The sequence below is a fragment of the Wyeomyia smithii genome, chromosome 2 (assembly GCF_029784165.1).
Source record: "Wyeomyia smithii strain HCP4-BCI-WySm-NY-G18 chromosome 2, ASM2978416v1, whole genome shotgun sequence".
NCBI classification, from domain to species: domain Eukaryota; kingdom Metazoa; phylum Arthropoda; class Insecta; order Diptera; family Culicidae; genus Wyeomyia; species Wyeomyia smithii.
The window spans coordinates 72,814,524-72,837,634 of record NC_073695.1 but is presented as its reverse complement, the minus strand read 5'-3'; the positions used below and the strand labels follow the sequence as shown (position 1 = coordinate 72,837,634).

General features: G+C 43.7%; 4 protein-coding genes across 8 annotated transcripts in view; 3 read left to right on the top strand and 1 right to left on the bottom strand.

Moving 5' to 3' along the window:
* LOC129724464 (histone deacetylase HDAC1) lies at positions 1-3,902 on the top strand. The gene is made up of 6 exons (XM_055679394.1): positions 1-262; positions 880-992; positions 1,056-1,173; positions 1,234-1,694; positions 2,017-2,671; positions 2,785-3,902. The coding sequence occupies exons 1-6, from the start codon at positions 220-222 to the stop codon at positions 2,859-2,861; spliced, it is 1,467 nt and encodes a 488-aa protein (XP_055535369.1). The 5' UTR covers positions 1-219; the 3' UTR covers positions 2,862-3,902.
* Positions 3,903-8,298: 4,396 nt separating this feature from the next.
* Positions 8,299-10,873, top strand: LOC129719680 (uncharacterized). Its single transcript, XM_055671071.1, has 3 exons — positions 8,299-9,634; positions 10,150-10,743; positions 10,824-10,873. Exons 1-3 carry the CDS (start codon positions 8,299-8,301, stop codon positions 10,871-10,873), a joined length of 1,980 nt encoding a protein of 659 aa, XP_055527046.1.
* A 37-nt stretch (positions 10,874-10,910) lies between these two features.
* On the top strand, positions 10,911-11,474 carry LOC129719679 (uncharacterized protein K02A2.6-like). The gene has a single exon (XM_055671069.1). The coding sequence runs from the start codon at positions 10,911-10,913 to the stop codon at positions 11,472-11,474; it is 564 nt and encodes a 187-aa protein (XP_055527044.1).
* Positions 11,475-12,045: 571 nt separating this feature from the next.
* Positions 12,046-23,111, bottom strand: part of LOC129721104 (axotactin) — a 154,003-nt gene continuing 142,937 nt past the window's right edge. For 3 of the 5 annotated variants that reach the window (XM_055673252.1, XM_055673251.1, XM_055673250.1), the window contains 3 exons: positions 14,148-14,301; positions 13,833-14,065; positions 12,046-12,530 (listed from right to left, as the gene is read on the bottom strand). In XM_055673252.1, the coding sequence (XP_055529227.1) occupies positions 12,069-12,530; positions 13,833-14,065; positions 14,148-14,301 (849 nt within the window). In that variant the 3' untranslated portion in view covers positions 12,046-12,068. Of the gene's footprint in view, positions 12,531-12,705; positions 13,225-13,832; positions 14,066-14,147; positions 14,302-23,111 lie in introns of those variants that run through there. The other 2 variants (XM_055673253.1, XM_055673254.1) reach the window with 2 other exon arrangements.

Here is a 23,111-nt window from a genome sequence, read left to right as displayed (position 1 = left end):
TTCATTGGCAGCAAGCAACGTAGGTAGCAGCATAACTTAAACCAAAACAGCCCAAACTGTCGGTGAGTTTGGCTCGTGTGGAAAGTGTGCTTCCTCGATTTTTGTTTTCAGTCCTATTTAATCACCGTATCGGCGGTTGTGCTGATGCTGCCTAGTGCATCTCCGTTATCAGTGTAGTAAACAATCGAGTGGAATTGTCTACTCTAGGAAATAGCAACAATGCAGTCACACAGCAAAAAGCGCGTCTGCTACTATTATGATAGTGAGTACTGCTGAAGCAAAATGTTAAAATTCACTCCAATTAGCTAAATTTTAGTGTTTTAAGTTGTGCTTGTTGTAGTTGGTGAAGTAGGACTATTTTACGTGCTCTTTAGCATTCAATATCTTCTCAAAGTGACACGAAATAGTTTTGAAATTTTACGGTCAGTGTCTCTGGCATTAACTTTTAAAATGGCGACCGTACAATGCGAACAAAGTGTTGCTTCCACTGTGCTATAGAATGGAATAGGAAGTACGGTTGCATGTAATGCCAGCAGAAAGTGCAGCTTGAAAAGATATGCTATATTCTCTGAGTTAATGTAATTATTGAGTAATCATTGATGAGAATCACATTGTTCGGCAATACGTTATAAGCGTACACCTATTGGTTGAATAGCACTTATAATTATATTGAAAATTTCTGTGAAAAATAGTCTGGTGCCACTGCGAATCATATGCACGAGTCATCCTTATGCGTGTACGGGTACAGCTACCAAGTGAATGCTAGAAGACAGTACATCTATCTTTTTAAATTAGGCGTCGCTCCGTTTTCCTAATGACTCGGGGCTTGATTAAATGATAAAATACATGCGAAATTATTATTTTTTTAAATTATCGCAGGTGACATTGGTAACTACTACTATGGGCAAGGACATCCGATGAAGCCGCATCGGATCCGCATGACGCACAACCTTCTGCTCAACTATGGGCTGTACCGGAAGATGGAGATCTATGTAGGATTTTGGATTGGTTGTTGGTACAAATTGGCTCAGTTCTTACGGAGTGCTTCTTTTCAGAGACCTCACAAGGCTACGGCCGATGAAATGACTAAGTTCCACTCGGACGACTACATTCGCTTCTTGCGATCGATTCGACCGGATAACATGTCCGAATACAACAAACAGATGCAGAGATGTACGTAACTGTGATCCTCTAAAGGAGAAAAAATACGATAAACTATAATCTTTATTGCAGTCAACGTCGGCGAGGATTGTCCGGTGTTCGATGGTTTGTACGAATTCTGTCAACTTTCGGCGGGAGGCTCGGTTGCTGCTGCCGTTAAACTAAACAAACAGGCGTCGGAAATCTGCATCAACTGGGGCGGTGGTCTGCATCATGCCAAAAAGTCGGAAGCTTCTGGTTTTTGCTACGTGAACGATATTGTGCTCGGGATTCTAGAACTGCTCAAGTATCACCAGCGGGTACTGTACATTGACATCGATGTACACCACGGAGACGGTGTGGAGGAGGCCTTCTACACCACCGACCGGGTAATGACGGTCAGCTTCCACAAGTATGGCGAGTACTTCCCCGGAACGGGTGATCTGCGGGATATTGGTGCTGGTCGGGGAAAGTACTATGCGGTGAATATTCCGCTGCGGGATGGAATGGATGACGAATCGTATGAGTCGATCTTTGTTCCAATTATTTCCAAGGTAAGTGTATTTTTTGATTGTTTTTTTTTGTCTAAATGGAATGGACATACAAATGAGGAAAAGGCATAAACTATAGAAGCTAGCATCTGAATCTGAACAAGTTAGAAAATCTCTCACAGGATATTTGACGTAACCTAAAAAATTATCCTTAGCCATGAGTTCAAGCTTTTCTTCCTTTACTTTATAGCTCCCCTGTTGGGTTGGAGTCTCTGCTTCACGTTTCTGGCATTTTCTCAAGCTTCCGGCTGCCTCGCCTTGAGCTATCAAACTTTATCCTCGTGTTTATCAAGTTAATCCAATAATTCCGTTTCTTCTATTCCAGGTTATGGAAACGTTCCAACCGTCGGCGGTGGTGCTGCAATGCGGTGCTGACTCGCTAACCGGTGACCGACTGGGTTGCTTCAATCTTACCGTCAAAGGTCACGGCAAGTGTGTGGAGTTCGTGAAGAAATACAACCTACCCTTCCTGATGGTGGGCGGCGGTGGTTACACCATTCGAAATGTGTCCCGCTGCTGGACGTACGAAACGTCGGTGGCGCTTGGTTCGGAAATTGCTAACGAGCTGCCGTATAATGATTACTTCGAGTATTTCGGTCCGGATTTCAAGCTGCACATTTCGCCCAGCAACATGAGCAATCAGAACACGACCGAGTACTTGGAAAAAATCAAGAATAGGTTGTTCGAAAACTTACGAATGTTGCCACATGCGCCAGGCGTCCAGGTACAAACCATCCCAGAGGACGCCATTAACGATGAAAGCGAAGACGAGGACAAGATAGATAAAGATGAACGTTTACCGCAGAGTGATAAGGACAAACGGATAGTGCCGGATAACGAGTTCTCCGATTCCGAAGATGAAGGCGAAGGAGGCCGACGAGACAGCCGATCGTACAAGGGAGGAGCGCGGAAGCGCCCTCGTTTAGACAAGGACTCCAAAACTCCCGCCGAAGATGTGAAGGACGAGTTGGAAGTGAAAGGTTAGCATTTAGTAGCAATTTCGTAGTTGTTGACTGTTAGGACCAATAAAAACATGAATTAAACAATATTTTTTTCTGTTTTTTTTTTTTTGTTTTTCGTAAATCACTTGCAGCTGAAACGACAGGTGATAAAGAGGAAACAAAAGCGGGAGAGGAACCTAAGAAGGAAACCACCGCCACAGTTGCATGATCAGTGTTGGCCGCCTACCGGAAATAACCCGAAGGTGCGGCATAGTTTGCGCGCGGCAGCAAACATACACCCGCACATACCTGGCTCTACGATAGGACTGAAACAGTTCATCAATGAAAAAATATGTTTGAATGTATGTGCGTGCGCTTGTTTGTACGTATGGCTGATGGCAGAGCTTTTAATATTTCTCTAGGATTTAAATCTTGTTCGAGAGCAGGGATCAAAGAATAACTTATTCAGCATTTTCCCCAGCTTGGTTTTATAATACATATATTTTTAATGTAAAAGCTATGTTTTGTTTCAGCTTTTTTTTTGACTAACAAAGTAATTGATTTTAATCAGACAACTTAACAAACAACTGCCAAAAAAGTTGGGATACATATTATTTAGCACAGACAAATGTAATGTGAAATAGAAGACTTGTCACACCAAGACAAGTAACTAAACATTGCTTTCTGAAACCAAGATGTTTTTATTCAACAAACAATCAAATGAAAACAATAGGGCGAAAAGGAGAAACTGCAAAATAAAGTATGATCTCAGGAATGTAACTAAAAAGTTTCGTATGAACTTCTACGTTTTCCCTCCGATGCTTAATTCGTAGCTAGTAAACTGCAACCGACTTGAGTATCACACACATAGAAGATAAATCAATAATTTATTTATTCACTTCTCGATCATTTTAGTTTCTACTTCTGTTCAAATAAAAAATAAAACTAGAGCAACCATTGTAAATTGTGGCATCAAGTGTAACTAAAAAATTCTCTTCTAATAGTAGTAGACCCTGGTATTTTGAAATTAGTATCATAGCAAGTTCACAAAATTTTCAAAATAGCATCTGCCTGCATTATAGATTGTAGACTTTTATATAGCAAACAAATTTATACAATACAATAATTATTAGAGATCGAAACAAGTTTATGCGTATTAGCATTAAATCCAACTAAATGGATACTATAAAACCACAAGCAATAAGTGCTAGTAAAAGTATCCTAATCAAAACCAGATATAGGAACAAAATAAAATTACTCTATCCCATAATTTTTACTCTGTTTTTTTTCTCGTATAAGTAGTGGTTAGCTACTTATTGGACACGAACAATGCTGCCAACTATAAGTATACATGACAATGGCCGGGCTAGCACTAGGATCTTTTTGATACTAACAGTCTCTCACGAGCCGGGATTCAAACATGTTAGGCCTGTTAGGCCAGTATCGTACCTGGGGACCAGCTTGGGAGTGCTCGACATATATTCGGTAATCCATCTAAGGTTCCATAATAAATTTTGACCCCACTACTATCTACTTTTTAGTCACTATTTAGTCACTTTATTTACTTCATCTCGTGTAACATTATTACGATATAGACAGATGAACAAAATTTCTTCACCGAACTCGGCTATTTTTTATTTTTCTGTATGGACTTCCTCACTGCGACCAGAATCGTTTGTCTATTGTGATATATGCCCAGGTGTCTGCTGTATCCCTTACTTTAATATTAGCAATACAGCCATTGAGAAGTTGCATGATTATTATTATTTTTTATCAGTGCTTGTGTGTAATGTGATATTATAGAGATGGTCGGGTTTGATGTTTTTCAAACCCGTACCCGACCCGAACCCGAATTTTTTTTTCGGTCGAAACCCGAGTCCGACCCGAACCCGAAACTTTTTTTTCGTTCAAACCCGAACCCGACCCGAACCCGAAAATTTTATTTCCATGAAACCCGAACCCGACTCGAACCCGAGTTTTCATAGATTTTATAGTCGGGTTTCGGGTTTTCATATCCAAACCCGACCTAAACCCGACATTTTTAAATCCGAACCCGACCCGAACCCGAAAGTTTTTTTTTTCACCAAACCCGAACCCGACACTTTCAAAAATTTTTAAACCCGAACCCGACCCGAATCCGACGGGTACGGGTCGGGTTCGGGTTTCGGGTTCGAAAACCCGACACCCGACCATCTCTATGATATTACCCTTCCTTTTACACGCTTACTGTTCTACTATACCGAGCTTCGTTCCAAATATCACCAAATATAATTTCCTAGAGAAGTTTCGTCGTGCGTTCTTCTGGCCAGTTTAATTGATAAGAGGGATTTATTTTTGTTAAGAGAAAGTTATGCAAAGGTATTGTAGATTTGAGCTTTAAGGAAAGGGAACTAATGGGGAGCCTGAGAATAAACCCATGCTCAAGTCCTTTCTGACATCGAATGGCCTGGTTCTACTAAGATTCGAATCTACGACCATCCGCTTGACCAAGCGAACTCTGTAACCTTGCGGCTACGCACCTCCCCGAACTCGGTTCCTAGGCGCGTATCTCCAATGATAAGGGCATCCAATGCTTGCTAGGTCTTGCTCTACCCCACACACCGTCCTGCACGCCACCAAAAAAAGGAAGCATCGTTCAAAAACTCAGAGTGCTCGCAGGTCCTATTCGAGCAGTGTCCACGTCTTTTTTTACGGGGTGCCCCTTATGTGAGAGCTAAGTCTCTTTGACCGTAGATGCTTATCAAATCCATCGTGTGCATAACTTCCGTGGGTAATACACGTCCGGATCGTCACGGCTGGTGTCCTTGTCCAAAGTTACCAATGAGCCAAGGTAACCGAACTCGCTTGCTCATCGCTGTCGTTCGTCACGTTACTTACCTCAGTTTTCCCTCGTGCTTGGCGCAGCCAGCCAGCATGCACAGCGTTTTGGACGTATTAATCTTCAACCCAACCTTCTCTGCTTTGGGTTCAAGTCTGGTGTACAATTCTGCCATCGCCCCAAATGTTCTGTTGGCAATGTCCATGACAGTCGATTGATAAAGGGACTCTGTACTCATGGTACTTTTGGAGGATCTGCCGCAAAGTGAAGATGTAGTCCATGGCAGACCGGCCTTCCACGAGGCCAGAGCCAACAAACAATTTTGTTTATTAATGCCTTGTTGAACTATAGTTCAGCCGAAATCTGCTTGATGAAAGCCTAATAGACTGTAAATCAATAACATTGTTCGTTGGGGAGTGATGAAAAAGATTTTGGAAAACACTGTGTAAGCGGCATTCAGGATGGTGATCGCACGATAGTTCTCACAGTCCACTTTGTCACCCTTTTTGTGGATAAGGCGGATCTTGCCACTGTTCCGGAAGCTGTTGGGTATCCCAAATCTTGACAATTTGTCAATGCAGGCACTCGGCCAACCTATTCGGGTCTATCCTCAGAAGTTCGAATGTTCATCAAAGTGCACAACATAGGACTTGGATTTAGACGGAAAAATACGAACTCAGGCAAACTTTAACAAATATGACACAGTTTTTGACAACGATGATAGTGTTTGCACGTCTTGATTGGGAATGACTGAAAATCTTTTCCATGAGCGCTTGTTAATTTCTCAAGGCCTGCTTGGCAGTGCCTGCTTCGCCACCTTCTGTTGATTATGCATGAATCATCCAACGTCCAACGCCTTCGTGAAGATGTCCGCCTATTGCCTATTGCGCGTTATTGCGCGTAGCTAATCGTTACCATTTCTTGGCTCTTGGGGTCTAATTTCCTGTCTCTGGTGGTTTGAGATCCATGTTAAAGCATTACATGCGAAAATCCGTATCCTATCAAGGTCTGGTTTAACGTTCATCCACTTCTCTGCAAGGGTACGTTTCCAGCCAAAGCAACTGTAGAACAACTTGAGCTTCAAATGGTGAGTTGACAACCTGGAAGGAGCGTCAAAATTAGCTCCGGTTCAGACAAATTCCTATCTCACACCTCCACGAGTCATATGATTACAATAGACTGCCAGTTAGAACATGGACACAACGTAAATCATCTTTCGGCGGTAGACGAAATGTTCCGCCAGCCCGGATGGTGCGGCTCAAAACAGCGTCTGATTGATAGGAGCGGCTGATTAACGTCCTGGTGCCAGCGTGGGACTCTAATCAGAGCTGACACGATGGTCCTACGACGAGACAGGGGGTTGGGGAAGGCCCTACAAGCCGCCCCATAAAAATAATAAGTTACGAACGATCAAAAAGAACAAACGACACGAAACAATTGGCAAAGTCCATGGCGACGAAAACAGACTTTTATTCGGAAACACGGAACATGGAACTGTAAGTTATTATCAAAAATGACTGGTACAAGATGCCTGACTCTTGCAGTATACGGTGGACACGATTGTCGCTGCGCGTGAACGAAAGTCGAACTATAGTTTGTATACTGGTAACATGATGATGACGGCAAGGTGGCGAGAGGTGAAGCAATTTTTTTCAATACCCTTGTATGGTCCTGCCATCTACTTTTCAATATCGTTGCACGTGCGGCTATAGATTTTCAATATCCTTATACGGTGCAGCCATCTAGTTTTCATTTTCATCTGGCGGATTATGCACGATAAATCAATTTTGCTAATAACTGCGCATTTAAGTCATCAGATGGCAACACCAATCTTTGAAAAGGTGTCGAAGGGGCAAAATATATGAAAAAACAGGAAGTCAGGTTTCTTGTTCTAGTCATCTTTGTTGTTATGCTTCCAGGGTAGCGATAAAAGTCAGGTCAAGCTTCTAAAACCGGAAGAGCTGCTCTTTTGGTACCTACGAAAATAAAACAACTCTGGATATGGAATTGAAGCAGTTTTAACATTACAATGTTTAGTAAAGATAGAGAATTCCTACAAGGGCTTCATATATGACTTGTTCGAATTTTGCCTCCTTGACAAAATATAGCCTAATGAGTATTCAAAGAGCAAAAGAGCGAAGCCAAGCAATGGGTAGGATGTGTCAACGCGTGACCGGGTGGTAAACAGGCAGAGCATGGTCCTTCGAGGGAAAAACCGCCAACAGGAGGAACGAGATTGCGAAGCTATAACTTCTTCGAGAAACTAGGCAGCTTGCGCAGAGGCTTTGTATCACAAGCCGATATGTGACGTGAACTAGGAGGAAATCTATTGACGAGAGAGTGTGAGATGATCGGAAGGGGAAAAGAGTACTACGAGCATCTCAACGGCGATTTTACAGCAGCCGAAGGCGGTACAGCAATTAGTCTAGAAGTAGGTGCAGACGACGACAGGTTCCCGGTTATAAGCCTCCAGGTGTTATAAAGAGTAAAAATTACGTTCTTTATTTTGAGTAAAGTTAAGTTAGACGTGCATTTTAAGTCCTTTATGAATAACCATAATTTAGCGTGTACTTGAGAACGTCAGCGTATAAAATAAACACTTGATTGTTGTTTTGTCATCGAACCCAATAAAACGCGAGTTTTATTACATGGTGTCGGAAGTGAGGTAATTTTCGCGATTTATAATTGATGTATCGAGTTAAAATCGGAAAATTCGCTAAACACGGCAGTGCGAAGTTAATTCGTCGTGAAATTTCGGTGATGCGATAATTTCCTGGCCACGCAGCGCTGAAGGAAGATTGTCGGCATCAGCCCCGTTTGAGCGGCGAAAATTGAGGTTAGGTAAACGATGAGTATTCCTGGTGAGCAGATTCCAGAGGATCCCGTACCTGGTGTGGTAAGACAACGACCAGTCCAAATGATGGCATACGGAGTGCATCCGCCGAGCTTTCTAGATCTGTCCAGCAAGACGTTGCCGGAAGATTTCGCCGATTTTAGGCAAGCTTGGGATATTTATGTGATTGCCGCTGAAATAATCGAAAAAAGTGATATGATAAAAGTAGCTTTGTTGAAAAACTTTCTCGGAACGGACACAGTGAAGGTATTGAACACATTGCTAGCAGCAGAAGCGCAAGCGACACCAGCAGCGATCTTGACTGCTCTTGAAGGGTATTGTTTACCGCAGGTGAATGGAACATACGAGCGGTATATTTTCAATACGGCGATGCAGCAAGAAGAAGAAGATATCAATAAATTCGTCACGCGACTCCGGAAGCTAGCAAAAACTTGGTATTATGGACAGCTTAAGAATTCCCTCATTCGTGATCAGATTGTGGTAGGGATCCGTTCGGACGATACGAGAAAGGCACTTTTGAAGATGGCAAATTTGGATTTAACAGAAGCAATTGATACCTGCCGAGCGCAGAAATTGGTGGAAGATAGGATGGCGATGATGAAGATCAAAGAAGAGCCACGAGATTCGGAAACATCTGCGGAAGTGATTGCAAAAGTGAACATAAATACGAGAAAGAAGTACGATACATCCGGTGAGGTATGCAAGTTTTGTGGACGGAAAGATCATAAAATCGGAGACCGGGAGAGTTGCCCGGCGAATGGTGTCACCTGCCGGAAATGTTTAAAGCTTAATCACTACGCCAGAGTGTGCAGAGCGAAGATCAGTGATGATTCTCAAGCTGGAGGATCGCGAGATGCGTCGTCGAGCAAGTCAAAGAACACAAGAAAAGTGAAAACAGTCGAACAAAAGAGTGACGATAGTGATGAGGCGGATTATATTACCAGCGTTGAAGAGGTGAACGTAGTAGAGAAGAAAATAACGGTGATGATTGGTTTCACCGTGCAGAGAGGTGAAACGCCGAAAAAGATTCGTTGCCAAGTCGACACGGGGGCTTCCTGTAGTGTCGTCGATCGGAAGAATCTTAAAGAGCTGATGGGAAAAGTGACCATTGAGCCCAGTAAGACGAAGTTTCGTGGGTTTGGTGGTCAGATCGTGTCAGCGTACGGAAAAGTAGTTCTGCGACACGAAAGCCACGGAAAAGCGTACAAGGTGGTATTTCAAGTTGTCGATCTGGGGCATGGCGTACTCAAGATGCCACTGTTGGGGTACAAAACCTGTATGGCGTTGGGGATTGTAAGTGTCCAAGAGGTGATGAAATGCGAAGCCCAAGGTAGGCCGGAAGTGATCAAAACGGTAAAAAATGAGATAGCGGAAAAGATAGTGAAGAAGTGTATAACGGTGATGGAAAATTGGCCGGAAAAGTGAACATTGAGTTGGAACAATGCATACCGAAACAGCAAGAGCCTAGAAGAGTTCCGGTGGCAGTACGAGATCAACTGAAGAGCGAACTGGATGATTTAGAAACGAGAGGCATAGTAGAGAAGATCGAAGAGCCAACAGACTGGACAAGCAACTTAGTGATTGTGCGAAGAAATGAAAAATAGCGAATATGCTTGGACCCTGTGTTTTTGAATCGGGCACGATTCCAAATGGCAACAGTGGAAGCGATTTTACCAGAATTACATGACGCTAAAGTGTTTTCGACCCTGGACATTCGAAATGGGTTCTGGCATGTCAAACTTACGGACGAAAGTAGTTAAGTGACGGCGTTTTGGACGCCATTTGGACGATACGTGTGGAAGAGGTTGCTCTTTGGACTATCGTGCTCGCCGGAAATATTTCAAGCCAAATTGCAACAAGCGTTGCACGGACTGAAAGGAATAGAAGTTCTAGTGGATGACATCTTGTGTGTTGAACGAGGCTCAACGGATGAAGAGGCTATAGTTGATCACAATCGGAATCTGGAGGCGCTTCTGCAGCGTCGCCAGAGCAAGGGAATCGAGCTGAATCGATCAAAGAGCAAGATGAATCAGATTGAAGTTCGCTTTTTTGGTCACGTGTTGTCGAGAGATGGTCTCAAACCGGATCCAAGCAAGACGGCGGCAATTAGCGAAATGCCGCAACCACGAGATGCAGCAGAACTACAACGATTCCTTGGATTAGCGACATACATGGCGAAGTTCATCTCGAAGCTATCCGAGCTGAGCAGACCGCTGAGGGAAGTTCTGGTATCGGAAGAATGGCACTGGGGCAAACAGCAAGCAGAGGCATACCGTGCATTGAAGCAGAAAATAGCCGAGATCACCGTGCTGAAATATTACAATCCGAAGCTAGAAGCAACGATCCAATGCGACGCCAGTAGCTACGCGGTCGGCGCGGTACTACTGCAAGAAGGACAGCCCGTTATTTTTGCTTCGAGGACGCTAACAGCGACGGAGCGTAGATACGCGGAAATCGAGAAGGAAACACTAGCGATACTCTTCTCTTGCAAACGTTTTGATCAATACATCTTTGGACAGAAACATGTGACGGTGCAGTCCGATCATCAGCCACTGCAAACCATCTTTAAAAAGCCTCTGTCGAAAGTGCCTAAGCGGATCCAGCGGATGATACTGAGTCTGCAGCGATATGATCTGCAAGTTAAGTACGTGAAGGGAAAAGATTTGATTCTGGCAGATACTCTATCACGGAACATCGACGACAGTAAGCCAGTGACGGCCGAAGATTGCGACCCGTTATGGAGGACCATCGAAGAAGTAAACGTACTGCAAGGCATCGACATTCAATCGAACTTGCTGGATAGGATCAAGCAAGCTACGCAGAAGGATGAAACTTGTCAAATTCTGAAACTGCACATTGTCAACGGATGGCCCAGCGAGAAATCTACGGTGATGGAGTGCGTGAAGCCTTTTTATGCGTTAAGGGCGGAATTGGTGATTCAAGATGGCGTGATCCTGCGAGGAAATCGCATCGTTGTGCCGGCTGAGAATCGTCAGGATGTTCTGAAACTTCTGCACTACAGCCATCAAGGAGAACAGGCGACTCTTCGCAAGGCCAGAGACATTGTTTATTGGCCAAACCTCAACGATCACGTGCAGAACATGGTCAAAGCGTGTGGTATCTGCAATCAGTACAAAAACTGCCAACAGTGTGAGCCGATGCAGAGTTAGGAGATCCCAGAGCATCCCTTTCAAATCGTATCGATGGACTTGGGAGAACTGATACACAACGGACGGAAGATGATAATTCTGGTGTCGGTAGACCATTTCTCTAACTTTGTGGAAGTGGACTTTTTGAATGATGGCCAGCAAACAACAGTACTCATCGATCGGTGCAAGAAAAACTTCAGCCGTCTAGGTGTACCCCGTAAAATCATAACCGACTCAGCTAAACAGTTTGTTGGCAAAGAGTGGGCGCAATTCATGAAAGCTTATAATATCATCCATGCCACGAGCGCACCATATCACCACGAATCCAATGGAAAGGCCGAATCAGCTATCAAAATTGCAAAAAACGTTATTAAAAAAGCTTTGGAGGATGAAAAAGACATATGGCTGGCTCTATTAGACTGGAGGTTTTCAATCACGACCGATATTTTGGATATTTTCTTTTTGAAACGACGGCATAAAGCGATTTCAAATAAGTAGCGATCATGAACGTTGAACATGCGCTTTCGTACCCGTTTTAAGTTTTGTGATATTTCGCTACCCAATTTAAAAACACTCACCCAACAGCTGAAAATAATTTACTAATCGTACTTTCGACTAATCCAGCGATAATAAAGAGTCTAAACTGACTAAACTGTCACCCCAGCTCGATCGTGACGCTAATGAGTTTCGATTATCCAACCGTGGTCCTCCGAGGTAGCTGATCGGGTTTGCGAACTGTCGTCTGTCGGCATCCAGATACACGGGGGCCAGATGTCTGTACTTCGTACGCATAGCTAGAGTCTCCGGTACCTTCGGTTGCCGTGAGATATCGCTGGATATTTCTGCTGTTGATAGGCTAGGTACTACATCCACAATATCGCCTACTGCGGTGGGACTAAAGCTGGTTGATTTTGACTCGTCTACTTCTAGGATTGCTTGATCTGCAATGTTAGGCTGATATCTATAGTACGCGGTTTCATCCGAATCAATCGGATACATTGATAGCGGTGGTGTTGGCAGTGGCGGTGACAGAGGCTCTTCAACATCTACGGCAGCAATTTCACTATCTATTGCATCCTAAAGGTGATTGTGCGAATAGGTACAGTGCAATACAGTTAGGTGAATGTTAAAAATTACTCCACTTATTCCCCTACAATCCGGCATGGACACTTGGCACTTACGTGGGCAGCTTGTGGTGGCAGCAGCGTTGTTAGTCACAAATTACGCGAAAAATGAAACACACAGGGATGAGTATTGTTTGTCACTCTTTTTTATTACGTTTTCTTAAAAATCGTCGCTCTACATCCTAGAGAAATTAAAGCACAAATACAAATGAAAAATCACGTGGCCTTGAATCCCCCCGACTATTTTAGCGTTCACTCGACAAACTTCAAAGAGATCACACAACACAAAATCCCAAAAATACCAACAAATACGCTCTCACACACCCACATGTACAGTGCACGGCCCACAAACAACACGACTAGCCACGCCCCCTCGCATTTCACATTTCCTACGCCGGAGATTCCGGAGTTTCGTCTATTTTGTACGGCAGCTGGTTGACGCTAGCCAGAGCTGCCGGTGGAGGTCCCCAGGACACTTGCCGGGGACCTCGCGGTCGGAGTCCGTTAGTCAGATGCGGAGTTGAGGTTGCCATTGGCACAGGCGTGGACGGAACTGGTGATGACGGAGATGACGACGAGGGTGGATCAACGAACACAACCAGTTTTGGTGGTTTACTGCGGAAGTGCAGTTTCGCAGGTTCCTTCACCTATGGATGGAATTAGGGCGAACGATGACTTTTGACGGGTCCAGATTGGGTCGGTAAGAAACTAACCATGCTTTGGATGCACGTTGTGCAGGAATGATAGAAGACGTTTGCTTCGTGCGTTTATTTGGTGTATTTTTTTTTACTTGGTACAGTCAAGATGACTAGAGTAGACAAGTTCTGCTTATTTACAAATAAATAGTAATCCGTGCAAGAAAAGCTATAATTTTTGATTGTATTTGAATTGGAATGCTATCTCTTCGAATGATTTGTTTTCAGATCATTTCAAATATCTACACTACACTCTACGATATGCATGCGAATCCATACGCTCATGATGGAATTTATGTTAGGTGAAAACATTTGGCAGCACTGTTTTTAGTTAATAATCCTAAATCTCTGTGATGTTAGTGTTAAGGTCGGCGAGAAAAGAAAATTAGAAACAGACATAAAGATAGATAGAAAGATACAAGAATAGAGTAATGAAAGAAATGGTTCCATTATACATCTAGCTTGTCGTTTTTTAGTTGCAAGTCGCCAAGATCCAGCTTGTTTAAAGTTACTTCACTGATCGAGCTAAACGGTGCAAGGCCTTTCAGTGTCATGCTTACCGGTGAATCGAGCAGCTCGGTGTCGGTGTCGGTATCGTCCTGATCCGAGTGTGGTACCGTTCCGTTACCGTTGGCTAGCGGACTTGCAGTCGCTCGGCCGGTTTGAGAGTTTACATCATCGTCGCTTTCGTCGTCGTCATCGTCACCGGATTCTCTCCGTGATTTAACGAGAGCTTCCGTTTCTTCAGCGACCAGCGATTCCCACTGCGGTTCGTGGTCCATTAATTGACTGTCTATTTGGGGGAAAAAAATAGAATATTTTGATTTATGATTTATAAATTAGAATATTTTGTAGACGCATTCTGAGGATTTTACCTCGAATACCGCTCAGTGCCTGGATATCCTTATCGCTTGGAGTTAAATCGGGATCTTTTGCAGTCGCATTGATGGGCGGTGTAATACTGCCATTTTTCAAAATACTAATCAATGGTTTTGTCATTCCGTTGTCTTTTTTATCTTCGACAGGAACCTAGAAGACAAATTATGTAGCAAAATTGTTATTGAATGTTTTGACCGTTGTTTCGCAAAGTTTCTGTAATTTAGTCGTGTTTGATCTGCAGGAAAGCCGTCACCGTGAATTCACGGTTAGAAGGGCCGCAATTTTTCTCCAAATGGAAAACTTTAAAACTATGCGGTGTTTATAAGATGCACTATAAGGCAATTTAAGTTATTTGAGGCTTTTTAGCGCAGAGTTACATCTTAAGGCAATATTGTGAGAGAGGGTGTAAAATGAAAATCTAAGCATCGGAAGTGTCACGAAAGTTGTCCTATTTTGAATGTATATAACTCAGTCAGTTTACAACGGATTTCAATCAGAGCCAAAAACAACTGGAATTTAACTCCAGACGCCATTTGAAGGGTCAAGATTGTGACTTACGGCCCCTGGTAAACAGCCTAAAATGACCAAATACTTATTTTTGTTTCCGTAATCAGAAAGATCGGTCAGAGTCGGGAAATTGACTCCAGAGGCCTTTTTCAAATCCAATATGGTGAATTACGGTTTCCGGAAAATGGCCCAAAATGTCTCCGTGCGGAAAAAATAACGCTACCCAACATGGGTATTACCGTAAGCGGGATGATTCGCAGAGCCAGGCATCAGTGAATCTTTAACGGGCATACAGAAGTCCGTTTACGAAGGTTATGTTAAGGTTCAAAATCATTGCCAATGTCTAGGTACATAGGTTCTCTTATATGAGGAGAAAATAACGACCGTCTGGAATAAATTTGGCTACCAGGTTGATTTTATTAAACAAATTTTACTTAGACCAAAGTTTTCAAACCCCGGAGAGGAACAATTTTTTTTCGATTTTTCTTCCTGTCATTCTCTAACTTTTTAATTCTTGATTTTTTTCTACTATAACTATGATTACCAAGAAAGGAAACTTTATCGCTACTTTTTTCATCGCTTACTTATTTCGCTACCATGCGGACGTCGCACAGTGCAACGTTCCATAGATAAAAATCAAAAAGTGAATTTCTTATTGAACCAATTCTATATGTCGTGTTTTATACACATTTGAGACATATCGTAATGACCTTCAAACCATGAAGGTCCACCAATACGGTTATGGAACGCAATTATTTTGAAATGGTTTTAACTATTCAATTGACTCGTTATTTTTGAAAAATCGTCTTAGTTTTCAAAATATTGTTTTTATATACTCATCTTTCCAAGTAAAAACCAAAATGGCAATGGTAGAGGCATGTAACTACTACATTTCAAATGTTACATTTTTTGTGAATCCCGATCCCCTTTCCCCCCAGAATGTAAATTCGTATGATTTTTCATTATCGCCCTCTCCGCTACAAATTTTATGTAAGGTTTTCTTTCTAAGGAGAAAAACGTTATTCTTTCAAGGAAAAGCATTTTTTATATACAGGGTGATTGGTTTCTTGTTGGGGGTATTTTAGGGGCTGATATAGGGCCACATTTGATGAAAAAACTCTTCTACGCCTATACCCCAACTATTCGGAGTTATTCAACTTTGGAGTTTCTAGGATGCTTTTCCATAAAGTGTCTCTAACTTTGTGTGCATACCACTCGAGCAATTTAATTAGTTCCATTTGAAAGCTACTAGATACAGCTACTGCATATGCGCATTAGATTCTACATAAAGGCGTGTAAAGGGAAGGGTAAACGTTTCAAAATCCGGTACCGGCCACGGTGACAAAGTAACCAGAGGCAAACGCGGTCTCCGGCAACAACGATTGTAACAGTTCCTTCTTTCCTTCTCTAACCGACCGCAGGGACGTAGCCGGCGCCGTTATCTATCTATACAGAGTGGAAGCCACTGGATTATTGTACATTGAAGATGGCAAATCCAAGCTAAATTAGCCATCTTACGGTGGTGATTTGTGCAATTTCACTAGCTCAGATCCATCATGGAGGAGCAACTACGAGATGTGCGGTCGTTCAAGTTCGAGCTCAATCTTAAGGAAAATATAGGGGATATAGGAGAAATGCGCTCTTCCTCCTACATTCTGAGCTGAAAGTGCTTGTAAATGTTTCTAATAGTTTTAAAGCTGGTTACATCAGGCTGTCAGTAGTGTAAATAAAAAAGTTACATTATCAGTTCTAAATTTTCAAAATAATTCCTCATTACCACTACTGATGTCCAAGCTTAAATGGTCAAGCGAATAGTGGAAAAATATTTTAAATATTATGTCATTCTGAACAACACCAGTGTAATGAATTTTAAATGATGGTAACATCATTTAATAACTTCTTCAATAAAAACTGAACATGTTAGGCAACATTCATAACTTACGTAATGCATAAACCCCAATTTTCGGACCTCCGCCCCCCATATGTAACGAAACGTAACGCCAACACCAACCCCCTTGAAAATTACGTAACGCTGTAGAAGAATTTGCTTAATAAAAATGTTCGTTTTTGGAGAATCTCTCCAGAGATTTTTTGTTACGTAATGCTGACCTTACCTTCCCCCTCCCCTATGTAAAAAATCTTAACGCTCAAGAATACCCCCCCTCCACCCTATTAGCGTTACGTAATTTTCGGATGCCGCCTTAGCCATGTTTTCGAGTAATAAAATGGGGGATTTGTCCCTATATTCATTCCATTTAGGTGGACGTTTGCGGAGAATATACGGATTTAACGCCAAATATTCATAATATCATCGAAAAATATGTGGTGATTCACCTCGGTCCAGCAACCCCAACTACCATCTTCTTAGCGGAGATCGGGTAATTGTGTTTGGTAGTATGCTGACTGGGAAGGGAGATCGTACGTGGCTGTGTCTCCATGTTAGGGGCGGCGTACAAAAGCGTCTAACCCGGAGCGGGCACCTGAATTATGAAATGCTGTATCCCGCCAGCTACACCTTAGATGGTAGCTCCATCAGTAGGATGTAAGTATTGCGACCCTGGTAGGGAAGCATATCGAAACCTCTTCTGATAAAAAAAAAAACGAAATTAAAACCACGGAACTAAATATTCGGCAAAGACCTAGACAACGAATAAGGAAACAGAAAAAGGTAAATGATTGGGTACTTGGAGCGTCCGGTCACTCAATGAACCGGCGCGACCTGGAGAACTGCAGCAGCAGGGAGTCGAAATCGCAGTGATTCAAAAGGTTCGGTGGCCAAATTCTGGAGAAAGGAAATTCCATGCAGTAGACCCTATTGTACACATTCATTCAAGTACTACATATACTACAGTGGTCACAGTCCACGCAGTGGACAAAGCAGCGAAACGAGGTGTTGGTTTCATAGTGTTGGGAAATCAGAAACAAGAGTCCTCCGCTGGAGGCCCGTAGATGACCAAATGTGCGTGTTGAGGGCAAATTCTTCAACTACAGTTAATTCAACACCTACGCACCGACAAACGACAAATCCGATGATGTCAAAGATGCTTGAAAGAACCTATGACCATTTTAAGGTATAGCCTTTGATCATCTAAAATTGAGAACGGCCTTACGCTTCTACGGAACAGTCAACAGAGTCAGAAGTAGGAATTTTCCTTTGGCGGACATGTCTACGGTTTTTCATTTTTCTCGCACCCTGATCCCTCTGATACCGTCGTTAGGCATTATCTCAGAGAGAAGGGCGAGTGTGCTTTTAGTGCACCCCACAACAATTCGATAATATATTGACTTTACTGCTTAAGTGAAGGCAAGGTCAGCCTTCATTGGCATTTCGATGGTTGTCCCGTCGATTGATGCCTTGCAGCGAAAAAACAATCTGGGAAGCAGCCGTGCTGACTGCTCTCCAGGTATCCTCGTCTTCGCACATCCTTCCCACTATGTTTTCCAGAGTAGTATCTGGCCCGCTTACTGCCAACATTTCGCTCCTAACCTGTGCGAAACGTGGACAAACAAATAGCACATGTTCAGCGGTTTTTTCAGTGACTCCGCGCGCCCAAACTTGTGCAGGTACTGCCTAAAGCAGTCATGGCCTGACAGTATCTGTGTCAGGTGCAAGCTAACTTCCCCATGGCTCCTCTCGATCTCCGGGATGACTCTCCGGGAATTGGACCATTCCTGCTGCCACTGGGTCATCGAAGTTGACCTTCTGGCGGTTCGTATAGCTCTCGTGTCACGTTGGTCGAAGCGCTCTACGTCCTCTTTGACAATGATGCTGATGGGCAGCATGCCAGCCATAGTCGTGTAAGCTTTCTTACAGGCGTATTCGATGTGACTCCCAAACGTGAGATTGTCATCAACCATTACCCCCAAGAGCTTCAAGGATCGCTTCGAGGTGATAGTGCATCCACCGGCACTGATCGCCGCCTTCTGTTACGATTTGCGGTTGTTCACCACGATGACCTCTGTCTTATGATGCGCTAACTTCAGTTTCCTGGAGTGCATCCAATCATCAACTACGCGTATGGATAGCGTGGCTTTCAACTCGACCTCGCTGACCGACTCATCGTAGACCTCTAGAGTTATAATCGTCTGCGAAGCCCACAATTACCGCTCCCAGTGGGAGCTTCAGTTTTAGCACACCGTCATACATGGAATTCCACAGCACCGGATCCAGGATGGAACTTTGCGGTACCCCTGCGGTAATCAGGACGCATTTCTGATCCTCATGTGTGTTGTAGAACCAGCACTCGCGTATTTCGCGTCTAGCGTGACAATTGCGCAATAGCGAATGCTCCCTCTTCTACGTTGGAGCGCTACCTCGGCCGTCTTGGTGACGGAGAAAATAGCATCCACCGTGGACTTACCCTTGCGGAAGCCGAACTGTTTGCTTGACAGACCGGTTTTACTCTCGGTGAATCTCATAAGTCTGTTGAGCATTGCCCTCTCAAGCACCTTGCCCACTGTGTCTTGCAGACAAATTGGTCTATATGACGATGGGTTACCTGGTGGTATTCCGGCCTTCGGCAATAGAACCAGTCGCAGTCGCTTCCACTCATCCGGGAAGAGGCAGTCGTCTAAGCATTTTTGCATGACCGCCCTGAACAACCCGGGGGCTACCTTTATGGTCGTCTAAATGGCCAGGTTCGGGATTCCATCCGGTCCCGGTGCCTTACTCAACTTCAGGGAGTTTGCGATCTCAATGAGTTCACTGTTCGTCACTCTTGCCGCAACCTCGGCCTCTGCGCGGCTGCCGTCACTCGCTGTTTGCGGTGACTCAGCAGCCGGAGGTCAGGGGTTTGACTCGTGGTGTGAGACGAGTCCCTCATGATCCGCTTCAACATCGCTGGTGGTTGCTCCGCCGGGGCTGACGAGCCTCTGGTCTTGGTCGTAACGACCTTATAGGCGTTAGCCCATGGGTTCGTATTGGCACTTTCGCAAAGTCTATCATAACAGGCTCGTTTACTGGCCTTTATCGCGCTCTTAAGCGTTACCTTAGCGGACTTGAATGCCGCTTGGCGATCCGATGTTTGCGCATCGGTGCGGGCGCGTTGCATCATCCGCCTCGCGCGAAGGCACGCGCTACGGAGGTCGGCTATCGCGTCGATCCACCAGAAAGCCGGTGGGTTTCCATTTCTAGGCTGACAAGACCTTGGCATGGTGGCGTCGCATGCCCGCGATAGTAGAACAACAAGTTGGTCCACCCTCCGGGGAGCCCTCTTCCCTTCAAGATCCAATCTTATTGCTTCCGAAAATACATCGGCATCAAAGTGCGATGTCTTCCAACCGCGAGTGGTTGAGGTATTGGACCTATCCGTCGCTTGCCCCCTCGTGTCCACGCTATAGCTGACCGACTGGTGGTCGCTATTAGTGATCAGTGATCGGTGATCAGTCCAGGGCTGCCAAACGTCACGTCGATTCCGCGCCGTTTCTGCTGTAGGTGCTTTTAGCACCGACATTTGCCAGATCTAAGTTGAGCTTCGCCAATGCTTACAACAGGATCTGGCCCCACTGATTAGTGCAGCGACTTCCCCAACCGAAGCGTTGAAGTCACCCGCCTCTACCAACGGCTTTAGGCCCGTTAGTTCCACGGTTACCCGATCGACCATCTGGCCGAACCTTTCCGTAGACCAACGCGACGGAGCATAGCAACTGCAGTAGAATACCCATTCCACCTTGGCAAACCACGTACGAAACGGGAACCTGCCTGTCGTCCATATGGCCGCTATCCCAGACTTATCCGCTGCCCAGTTACCGTTTACAGTAATCTACAAAAAGATCCCATCGATCGGATTGTTGCAACTATTGAGGCCTTACGTTGCTCAACTCCGCATACAAAGTGCTCTCCCGTTTTCGGCGTTTCACGACGGATCAAATGTTCACCCTGCGGCAGATCCTCGATTAGTTCCGGATGTATAACTTGTGGACTCATCATCGGCTTGTGGATTTTAAGGCGGCATACGATGCAGTGAAATGAAACGGGCCGCAGCAGATAATGCTGGAACACGGTTTCCTGACGAAACTAATTATGCTCGTATGACGATGGAGATATCACCCTTGAAGGCGCAGTACGAAGAGTAAACGTGCAAAGATCGGGCCGTTGAGGAGGCCTTCAGGCCTTTTAGGAGGGAAGCGGCGAAGTTTGAACTCAGCATTAACTCTGTCAAAACAGAGTACATGGCAGTTGGCAGGAAGTGTAGGAGTTTCGGTGGTGTTGGTGCTGTAGTGGAGATTGAAGTGGTTGATGAATCCGTTTATCTAGGACGCTGATCTTCCCGGTTGCTGAGTACTCGGAGTTTTTGAGCGTAAAGTTCTGCGATCGATACTTGGGGGTGAATTGGAAGATGAAGTGTGGCGCAGACGCATGAATCACGAATTGTACCAGGTATACGAACATGCTGATATAGTTAAGGTATTACAGCGAGGCAGGTTTCTGTGGGCTGGACATGTAGACAGAATGCCTGACGAGAGAGCCTCCAAAACAATCTAAAGCAGATAACCAGAAAACTTCCTGGTAAGCTTCGAACGATGGATGTGCGCAGTGGATGAGGATGCACGATTTGCTGGTGTACGAGATGAATGGAGAACGGCTTCTTAAGGCAGAAATAGCTGGACATCTTTAATTCGTTCTGCCATAGACCGGTGAACGGTCCGTCGGCCAACAAAGTAAGTAAGTAAGTACCATCGAAAAAAAAAAAAAACATAAAATACTCTCAACTACTTCTATAAAATAGACTGGAAATTAGGATACACTAAGGTCTTTTTTTACACGAATTTCTGATTTTACGTGTTCTTTTTAAGCGGATATCGGAATTTACGCGGTTTTTTACTCGAATTTTTTTACGTATCCCGCGCGTAAAAAAGATTCGGCAGACAAACTCGGCAAAGTTTATCTGTTGTTTTGTAAATTAAACCTTTTTGCACAACGCCCCTTAATTCGTCTCACACTTAAATCACTGCTTCAATTTTCGCGCTATCAATGCTTCATTATTCATTCTAATATTTTGTTACCTAAGCAAAAAATCAATACAGTTACATTCGACAAAACGTCAAAGCAACAATTCAAAACATCAATTCTCGAAGCGTTGGACTGAAATAATAATTTTCCAATCATTTTTAACTGTGCGTCAAGGATCCATGAGATGAATATAGGGTAACGGGGGTATTTTGGCCAGCTTTGAGAAGTATTGGTTAGATTAATCACCGTGAACTTTTACTTGTCTGTTTTATTGGCTCTTATCGGTGGAAATTAAATAAAACAGCTTTGTTTCGCGTAACGCGTTTCGGTCTACTATTCTTGGACCATCATCAGACGCCTGAAAATATTTATTACTCTCCATTACAATTTTTCTTTTTTAAAACAATTACACATTTAACACTTACAAATGGCTGTGTGCAACCTATCGGTCTTGTCTGACTAAACTATACTAACATGAATTTTCCTGCTCAACTCCCTATGTTGCCCACTTCGTCATCGGTAGCATTCGTTCGTGTTAGCGTTTCCGAATCCGAAATCTGGACTAGCCACACACACAATAGAGGAAGGACATGTTTTCGATTCGACAACACCGCAATTCTAGAACGCATAGACGACCCGGCAACCAGGATGATTGCAGAGGTATTTAACATCAAGAAGGAAGGCGAAATGCGAACGGTTAACCTATAGCGTGAGTGTGGAAATTTCAACACCACCTACAACGGACTATTGGCTCGGTTAAGGAGAGAGCCGAAAACGCGAACACGAACGAATGCTACCGATGACGAAGTGGGCAACATAGGGAGTTGAGCAGGAAAATGTAAATTTTAGGCATCTAAAAATAAAATGATTTGGCTTATAGCGGTTTGACAGGCATTCTCAACCAATTTGATATCGTTAAATGTGATAATTAAGGAAGTAATTACCTGTAAATTGTCACAAGCTGCTTCTCTGTTCACGTGCAACGGCCGAACGGTAATCAAAGAGATGTCAAAACTTGGCATGGCCAAAATATGTTTGCTTCAGAAAGAGGCAAACATATTTCGGCCATGCGTTTAACCACTTTTTCAACTTTTTCCAACATGTTAGAGTATACAAACTGTTTTTATGACATTTTATTAATGTTACTACAACAACGAATTGTTTCATAAGCATACATATTTGTTACAATAGCTTCCGGCCGTTGACTTGTATATTACCACTTCCTCTTGACTTTGGGTTGACTCAGCCATGACTTTGAATATGTATGAACTAATTCCAAAATAACACTACCTAGAGCCAGTTTTTCGCCGAAAATTATAGTGTAGTATTATGATTCTTAGGTGTGTTATTCAATGTTACATGCATAGTTTGCTAATATTCATTAAATTTATCAGATAAAATGCGTTGGCCATAATATGCATGTGGGCCAAAATACCCCCGTTACCATATAAGCTCAGATGAAAATAAGAACAATTACCCTATAACAACTATTATCTTGAAG